The sequence below is a fragment of the Limanda limanda genome, chromosome 4, assembly GCF_963576545.1.
Source record: "Limanda limanda chromosome 4, fLimLim1.1, whole genome shotgun sequence".
NCBI classification, from domain to species: Eukaryota; Metazoa; Chordata; class Actinopteri; order Pleuronectiformes; family Pleuronectidae; genus Limanda; species Limanda limanda.
Window position 1 is genome coordinate 29,296,202 of NC_083639.1, and position 9,370 is coordinate 29,305,571.

The 9,370-nt window shown below is 39.7% G+C and overlaps 3 protein-coding genes across 3 annotated transcripts; 1 reads left to right on the forward strand and 2 right to left on the reverse strand.

Annotated features, from left to right (window-relative positions):
- Positions 1-206: 206 nt before the first annotated feature.
- LOC133000494 (beta-1,3-galactosyl-O-glycosyl-glycoprotein beta-1,6-N-acetylglucosaminyltransferase-like) lies at positions 207-1,856 on the reverse strand. Its single transcript, XM_061070441.1, has 4 exons — positions 1,555-1,856; positions 1,364-1,457; positions 786-1,190; positions 207-692 (listed from the first exon to the last, which is right to left on the reverse strand). Exons 1-4 carry the CDS (start codon positions 1,854-1,856, stop codon positions 207-209), a joined length of 1,287 nt encoding a protein of 428 aa, XP_060926424.1.
- Positions 1,857-3,795: 1,939 nt separating this feature from the next.
- Positions 3,796-9,164, forward strand: LOC133000154 (beta-1,3-galactosyl-O-glycosyl-glycoprotein beta-1,6-N-acetylglucosaminyltransferase 4-like; the record flags this gene model as incomplete). Its single annotated transcript, XM_061070024.1, is given in 2 exon segments — positions 3,796-3,854; positions 8,219-9,164. Coding segments are annotated over 2 exon segments (1,005 nt in total), but the record flags the coding sequence as incomplete, so codon positions are not given.
- On the reverse strand, positions 4,712-6,361 carry LOC133000372 (beta-1,3-galactosyl-O-glycosyl-glycoprotein beta-1,6-N-acetylglucosaminyltransferase-like). Its single transcript, XM_061070294.1, has 4 exons — positions 6,060-6,361; positions 5,869-5,962; positions 5,291-5,695; positions 4,712-5,197 (listed from the first exon to the last, which is right to left on the reverse strand). The coding sequence occupies exons 1-4, from the start codon at positions 6,359-6,361 to the stop codon at positions 4,712-4,714; spliced, it is 1,287 nt and encodes a 428-aa protein (XP_060926277.1).
- Positions 9,165-9,370: the final 206 nt, after the last annotated feature.

The window sequence follows — 9,370 nt, forward strand, 5'->3', positions numbered from 1 at the left end:
ATCGCAGAGAGACGTGATTGAATGCGACTGAATAATATAGTGCCACTAATGAAACATTATAATTTGTGTTCATCACTCTAGAATTATAAACAAATTTAAAATACATCTTGAAATTAAATCACGTGCTGCTACATGGCCTTTCCTTGTATTGATAAAGGTTTGAATTGAATTCCATTGTTGGTTGCTATGAAAAACCTGCCATATATCTATTGTAGCTCAGACAGTGCCCTTTTTCTTAGATATTTCTCCAAACAGTAGACAGGAATGGGGTCGGTGTCTATGTCAAACTTGTTGGCAAAGAGATGATGCTGCTTGAGCATCCACTCTAAGTCCCCGGCACCATATATGCATACTTCCCTGACATGGCTGCCCTGACAGTCTGGGTACGCAGAGTCCGGTGAATCCTGCGACCCCTCGAGCGGCTGCCACTTCACCAGGCGAGCGATGGCATTGAGGTCTGACATGTCATATTTCCTGTGGGGCGGTGTTGAGCCAGAAACTCCGGGCATCCGCTGAATGGTTGCCCAGAACATTTCATCAGGAATGAAGGTGTGTTTTAACCACTCCATCAGTGCTGGCACTCGGCTGTCCTCCAACACACTGCGGATGAAGCCCCGGCTGACCACAATGTAGGTATTTCCAAACCTTATGGGTATGTTGAAGGGAGGAGGCTCATTTGCCTTTCCTGTACCCTGAGGGAGTTAAAATTGTGAATTAATGTTAAAGTGATGACCAGTAAATTCAAAATGTTAACTTGATAAATATATGTTATTCAAAATAGGTACCTGGTTTGTTCCATCTATTATTTTGTGTTCAGTTCTCACTCTCCACACTTGACCTGCAGGCATTTCTTCTGAATGTATGCTGTTCCCGCCACTCAGTGAACGCAGTGTCCTTACAATCTCCAAGTTGGTTTTCAGAGGGAAATCTTGGCCACAAAGGTTGATGAAGTATTTCCATTTTGTGCTGCTGTTATAGAGATCCGCCATACAGTTAAGGTCAGCCTGGACACGTGGCCAGGCAGCATAGACCACATCAACAGGCTGAGTGACCATGAAGATGTTTGGAAAGCAGGTAGTAATTGCCAAGACAGCAAATAAGAATGAGGATTTTGCCTTTTTGTCCACATGGACACAATATATATTTTGAGGTGTGTAGATGGCTCGCAGCAGTCGCTCAAAGTTCTGCACCTAAGAGCATATACAAAAATATATTAATTATGTATCCGTTTTGTGTACTTGAACATAACTGAAATTCACAAGCAGGGGTGATAAGCTCCTTTGATTGATGACTATTAAGTAAATTGATTACTCCACTTTTAAAGTTTATTTTAATTAAAATTCAAGCTTTAGAATCTGCATACCTTATGATGCACAACCATAGAGTATGCAAGGGGGAAGTCCTCTTCTTCCTGGCTCAACGGAGATGTTAAGTATTTTCTTCTTAATTTAAATGCACTGTAAATAAATATTATTAAACAAATAACTTTCAGTGATTTAAGTGGAATTCAATATTCAAATAATGGCTAAAATCTGTAGTTTTAAAGCAACACACCTGCAGTCTTTAGTTGCATTCATGTAATGTTCATCAGGGATGTGAACACTATCGGTGAAGTCTTTGGTGGTGGTCAGTAATTTGGCCTGCTCCAGTGCCTCCCTCCCTCCCTGCAGGATACCTGAGCAGTTGCACACTTTCTCTGGGCTGTCATCAGAGTCTGTATACTCCAACCAGCTGTACCTGAGAACGGAGCTGGAATTCTGGCCTGGATTACTGCAAGTTGGTAGGGAGAAGATCCATAGTGATCCCAGTGCAAAGGTGACCATCAGGAGAAACATGCCTTCTTTCAGTAGCCTCATTGTGGGAGAGGAGTAGCTGTCACGTCTTCCTGCAGTGTGAGTTCTGGATGTATTCCACAATAAAATGTAAACACACTCTTTTAACTAAATGCATAGTATATCAACAAAATTGTTATGCATTGACCCGATGTATTAAATAACTATGAATAACTATAAAACTTGCTGAACTCATATTAATTTTTCTGGATAAACAGGGCGTTGCTTCTTCTGCAACAATGAAGTTAATACACAGCGTAAGGTCGTGATCTCCCAGAAAAACTCTTCTGTCTGCAGGAGTTTGTGTGTGTGTGTGTGAGAGAGAGAAATCAATTTGGAGAGTGATCAGGGAATAATATATTAACTGATGGTTGGAAAGGGATAGTTGGTGTGCGTCTACTTGTATTTCCTTTTTGTTTTATTTATAAATATATTTGTGTCTTGCAAGGTGTTGATCTGTTGTACAACATGTACAATTATTTGTTTCATTAAAGGTGTGTTCCTCCTCATCAGTCTTTAAAAAATAAGTTTTCACATGAAAGTTTCACAAGCACGAGCGGACAGGGACAGTAATTGTAGCCGGGAATTTGAATCCATCCCAAGCCACTTTATTTACACAAAGTGTGTGTGTTTGTGTGTGTGAGAGAGAGAGCGAGAGAGAGCGAGAGCGAGAGCGAGAGAAAGAGAGAGACCGTTTCATGAATCTGGCAGCGATTTTGCCGTTTCCTTGGAGATACTGTTGACACATTAACTACAAAAACATCTGTCAATTTTATTTGGACAGACACATCCACATAGTAGAATCCCAAGAAGCACACGCACAAATGAAGAAAAAGGCCAAAAATTAAGATCTGGAGGTTAAAAAAAATGCGAACTAAAAAGAAGTGAATCCTCCAGTTTTGTCAACAATTACATTAACTAAATATTTTTCCTCGGTACTTTGAAGGTAAAATGGTGAAGGTCACTATTTGAGGCGCTAAACTCTTTGTACAACACAGGCTTATTCACAGAAACTACTCTTCACCAAAAAGACTCCATTGCAATGCATTTCATTTAGCTGACGTTTTATCCAAAGCGACTTACAATAAGTGTATTCAACCATAAGGGTACAAACCCAGAACAACAAGAATCAAGAAAGTACAGTTTCTTCAAGAAAGCCAAACTACAAAGTGCTGTAAGTAAATTCCATTCAAGTTCTACAAAATTGTTTGTTTAAACTCGTATTCAAGGTACAGTCAGATACCATATCACCCATCTTACTTTATTAATTTATGACAAGATTTACTTTAATCTCTCTCTTTTTTTTTAATCCTATTGACTACCATGTGTTTGAGGGAAAAAAAGTTGGGTCTAAAACTCTGAGACCACTTTCAATAATAAGCATAATGAAAATTCCTTCAGAATACGTAAATTTTCACCATTTTCTAACTTTCTGCAAATTTTGGTAAGAAGTTCAGCATGTTAAAGCCCTCAAAAAGCCAATTAATTTGCCTGAATAATAATAATAATAATAATAATAAATTATACAAGCTGTCGCCCACTCAGCTTCTTCAACATCTTCCTTAATATCTAAACTCCATGCCCTCCTTTTGTCATGACTATCATGTGAGACAAGTATTGTATATAATATAGAGATTTGGCGTTTCCCATTCATGCGTTTTAACACAATATCCTCCAAGTTTGGACCCTGGGCTACTGCTGACCAGTCAATTCAACCCATCTTCAAAAATTCAGCAGATAAATGCAATAGGTTGACTGAAATGTCAACTAATGCAGCACACGTCATCCATTCTCTGTCATCTCCAATCCCTCCTTTCTCAGAGACTAGATCCTACACACCTCTCCCTGATCAACCTGCTGATCTGACCCCATTCACAGATCTGGAAAAACAACAAACAGAGCAACATCACAGACATAACAAAATCAACTGTCAACAAATACATGCTGTAAAATAATTCAACACACAACTCAAAAAAAGATCTACATAATCTAATTGATAATCAAAATTCTAATAATGTTACGGTTTAGATGGAGAGATGGACCCAAATGCAGAGATTATAAAGTAAAAAGGTATTTTAATTAAAGAGGCTCTTAACTAACAAACAAAACATTAACAGGTAACAAACAAAGGGAAGCTTACACAAGGCTCAGGAGATCAGGAACGCAGGAAGGGAAAAACAGCACCAACAAACACCGCAGGAAACAGACATTAACACTAACAGGTAACAAACAAAACATGAGGCTTACGCAGGGATACAAAGCTCAGGAGATCAGGACAGCACCATGGAAGACAGGAGGGAAGATGAACAAACACCGCAGGAAACACAGACAATCCCACAGAGGACAAAGGGAAGACAGAGGCTTACATACACAGGGAAGGGAGGGGCAATTGAACACAGGTGAAACACATGAAGGCAGGGCAGACAATCACAGACAGGAAGTGAAGACGGAAACAACACACAAGGAACAGAGACTACAAAATAAAACAGGAAACTGAAACAGGGTGTGCAACATGAAAACAACTAGAACACACACAACAGAGATTAACTAAAACAGAAAACACTTTTGGCCTGACAATTACAACCTAAATTGCCAGGCTGTTACAAATAATAATCAAATGACAAAATGTCTAATATAGGGAGACAGCACTTAGTGAAAAGGGGGGAGAAAGCTCCCTTTCAACAATTGTTATGATTAATATGAATATCTTTGGCTGCGATTGAATAATATAGTGCCACTAAGGAAACATTTTCATTTGTGTTCATCACTCTAGAATTATAAACAAATTTAAAATACATCTTAAAATTAAATCACGTGCTGCTACATGGCCTTTCCGTGTATTGATAAAGGTTTGAATTGAATGCAAACCTGCAATATATCTATTGTAGCTCAGACAGTGCCCTTTTTCTTAGATATTTCTCCAAACAGTAGACAGCAACGGGGTCTGTGTCTATGTCAAACTTGTTGGCAAAGAGATGATGCTGCTTGAGCATCCACTCTAAGTCCCCGGCACCATATATGCATACTTCCCTGACATGGCTGCCGTGACAGTCTGGGTACGCAGAGTCCGGTGAATCCTGCGACCCCTCGAGCCCCTGCCACTTCACCAGGCGAGCGATGGCATTGAGGTCTGACATGTCATATTTCCTGTGGGGCGGTGTTGAGCCAGGAACTCCGGGCATCCGCTGAATGGTTGCCCAGAACATTTCATCAGGAATGAAGGTGTGTTTAAACCACTCCATCAGTGCTGGCACTCGGCTGTCCTCCAACACACTGCGGATGAAGCCCCGGCTGACCACAATGTAGGTATTTCCAAACCTTATGGGTATGTTGAAGGGAGGAGGCTCATTTGCCTTTCCTGTACCCTGAGGGAGTTAAAATTGTGAATTAATGTTAAAGTGATGACCAGTAAATTCAAAATGTTAACTTGATAAATATATGTTATTCAAAATAGGTACCTGGTTTGTTCCATCTATTATTTTGTGTTCAGTTCTCACTCTCCACACTTGACCTGCAGGCATCTCTTCTGAATGTATGCTGTTCCCGCCACTCAGTGAACGCAGTGTCCTTACAATCTCCAAGTTGGTTTTCAGAGGGAAATCTTGGCCACAAAGGTTGATGAAGTATTTCCATTTTGTGCTGCTGTTATAGAGATCCGCCATACAGTTAAGGTCAGCCTGGACACGTGGCCAGGCAGCATAGACCACATCAACAGGCTGAGTGACCATGAAGATGTTTGGAAAGCAGGTAGTAATTGCCAAGACAGCAAATAAGAATGAGGATTTTGCCTTTTTGTCCACATGGACACAATATATATTTTGAGGTGTGTAGATGGCTCGCAGCAGTCGCTCAAAGTTCTGCACCTAAGAGCATATACAAAAATATATTAATTATGTATCCGTTTTGTGTACTTGAACATAACTGAAATTCACAAGCAGGGGTGAAAAGCTCCTTTGATTGATGACTATTAAGTAAATTGATTACTCCACTTTTAAAGTTTATTTTAATTAAAATTCAAGCTTTAGAATCTGCATACCTTATGATGCACAACCATAGAGTATGCAAGGGGGAAGTCCTCTTCTTCCTGGCTCAACGGAGATGTTAAGTATTTTCTTCTTAATTTAAATGCACTGTAAATAAATATTATTAAACAAATAACTTTCAGTGATTTAAGTGGAATTCAATATTCAAATAATGGCTAAAATCTGTAGTTTTAAAGCAACACACCTGCAGTCTTTAGTTGCATTCATGTAATGTTCATCAGGGATGTGAACACTATCGGTGAAGTCTTTGGTGGTGGTCAGTAATTTGGCCTGCTCCAGTGCCTCCCTCCCTCCCTGCAGGATACCTGAGCAGTTGCACACTTTCTCTGGGCTGTCATCAGAGTCTGTATACTCCAACCAGCTGTACCTGAGAACGGAGCTGGAATTCTGGCCTGGATTACTGCAAGTTGGTAGGGAGAAGATCCATAGTGATCCAAGTGCAAAGGTGACCATCAGGAGAAACATGCCTTCTTTCAGTAGCCTCATTGTGGGAGAGGAGTAGCTGTCACGTCTTCCTGCAGTGTGAGTTCTGGATGTATTCCACAATAAAATGTAAACACACTCTTTTAACTAAATGCATAGTATATCAACAAAATTGTTATGCATTGAACCGATGTATTAAATAACTATGAATAACTATAAAACTTGCTGAACTCATATTAATTTTTCTGGATAAACAGGGCGTTGCTTCTTCTGCAACAATGAAGTTAATACACAGCGTAAGGTCGTGATCTCCCAGAAAAACTCTTCTGTCTGCAGGAGTTTGTGTGTGTGTGTGTGAGAGAGAGAAATCAATTTGGAGAGTGATCAGGGAATAATATATTAACTGATGGTTGGAAAGGGATAGTTGGTGTGCGTCTACTTGTATTTCCTTTTTGTTTTATTTATAAATATATTTGTGTCTTGCAAGGTGTTGATCTGTTGTACAACATGTACAATTATTTGTTTCATTAAAGGTGTGTTCCTCCTCATCAGTCTTTAAAAAATAAGTTTTCACATGAAAGTTTCACAAGCACGAGCGGACTGGGACAGTAATTGTAGCCGGGAATTTGAATCCATCCCAAGCCACCTTATTTACACAAAGTGTGTGTGTTTGTGTGTGTGAGAGAGAGAGAGCGAGAGAGAGAGAGAGAGAGAGAGAGAGAGAGAGAGAGAGAGAGAGAGAGAGAGAGAGAGAGAGAGAGAGAGAGAGAGAAGAGAGAGACCGTTTCATGAATCTGGCAGCGATTTTGCCGTTTCCTTGGAGATACTGTTGACACATTAACTACAAAATCCACATAGTAGAATCCCAAGAAGCACACGCACAAATGAAGAAAAAGGCCAAAAATTAAGATCTGGAGGTTAAAAAAAATGCGAACTAAAAAGAAGTGAATCCTCCAGTTTTGTCAATAATTACATTAACTAAATATTTTTCCTCGGTACTTTGAAGGTAAAATGGTGAAGGTCACTATTTGAGGCGCTAAACTCTTTGTACAACACAGGCTTATTCACAGAAACTACTCTTCACCAAAAAGACTCCATTGCAATGCATTTCATTTAGCTGACGTTTTATCCAAAGCGACTTACAATAAGTGTATTCAACCATAAGGGTACAAACCCAGAACAACAAGAATCAAGAAAGTACAGTTTCTTCAAGAAAGCCAAACTACAAAGTGCTGTAAGTAAATTCCATTCAAGTTCTACAAAATTGTTTGTTTAAACTCGTATTCAAGGTACAGTCAGATACCATATCACCCATCTTACTTTATTAATTTATGACAAGATTTACTTTAATCTCTCTCTTTTTTTTTAATCCTATTGACTACCATGTGTTTGAGGGAAAAAAAGTTGGGTCTAAAACTCTGAGACCACTTTCAATAATAAGCATAATGAAAATTCCTTCAGAATACGTAAATTTTCACCATTTTCTAACTTTCTGCAAATTTTGGTAAGAAGTTCAGCATGTTAAAGCCCTCAAAAAGCCAATTAATTTGCCTGAATAATAATAATAATAATAATAATAATAATAATAATAATAATAATAAATAATCCTTACAATTAGAATAGGGTCTCACCTGACCTTTGAAGTCAGTGCTCGGGCCCTAATAATGACTTTTTTGTTTGTCTGGTCATGATACACCTGTATATCGATTTTTGTGAAGAACGGTCAATGTGAACACGTTCCATGGGTCTCGGGGGGGGCACCGTTGAGCCATTTTGCGACGCCCATTGAAAATTCCTTCAGAATACGTACATTTTTACCACTTTCTAACTTTCTGCAAATTTTGGTAAGAAGTTGAGCATGTTAAAGCCCTCAAAAAGCCAATTCATTTGCCTGAATAATAATAATAATAATAATAATTATTCCCTGGTTGTGCATAAATCTGCATGGATGGTGGAGAGAGTCATCAAAACTCTGTACTCACCAGGTAACATCTTCTGTATTGACTACGACCAGAAGTCGTCACCTCAGTTCATCTCTGCCATAGAGGGTCTGGTAAGCTGTTTGCCCAACGTCTTCATTGCCTCCAAACGAGAGTCAGTCTATTACGCAAGCATCAATCGATTGCAAGCTGATCTCAACTGTCTGTCTGACTTTTTGAGGTCAGAGGTTAAGTGGAGGTATGTCATCAACCTCTGTGGCCCAGATTTTCCCCTCAAGACCAATATCGAGTTGGTGTCGGAATTAAAGAAGTTAAAGGGGGCTAATATGCTGGAGACGAGCCGACCCACTCCCTATAAGGAAATAAGGTACTCTTTTCATTATGAGCTGAAAGATATCCCACATGAATATCAAAAAATGCCGATGAAGACGGAGCAGAAAAAGCCTCCACCCCCTCACGGCATAGAGATGTTTATTGGCAATGCCTATTTTGTCTTGTCACAGGACTTTGTTGTGCATATGAACACCTCAGAGGTGGTGAAGGATTTCTTAGTCTGGTCAGAGGACACTTACTCCCCAGATGAACACTTCTGGGCCACGCTTGTGCGACTGCCAGGTGTCCCCGGGGAGGTGCCCCGACCTGAGCCTGATATCACTGACCTGATGAGTAAGACCCGGCTGGTGAAGTGGAGTTACTTGGAGGAACACCTGTACCCACCTTGCTCCGGGGTACACGTCCGCAGCGTCTGCATTTTTGGTGATGCAGAGATACGTTGGCTGCTTAACTATGGCCACTTGTTCGCAAATAAGTTTGACCCCAAAGTGGACCCAATTATCATTCAGTGCCTCGAGGAGAAGCTGGAGGAAAGACAAAAGTTATTATAGTCAGTGGCATCCTCAACCTGTAAAAAGGTTTCACCAAAGTAACAACAATCAACAGAGAATTAATCTGCAACATCTTTAATAGTCCATTAATGATTGAAGTAAAAACGAGAAAATGCCAAAATTCAGCTTTTCTTTTTCAGTCTTTGAAGATAAAAGATTGATTCTGAAACATAATAAGACAAAAGATCATATCAACGTACGTTCAAACCAACTGTGAAGGGCATTTTTTACAAAATTAAAATGAGACG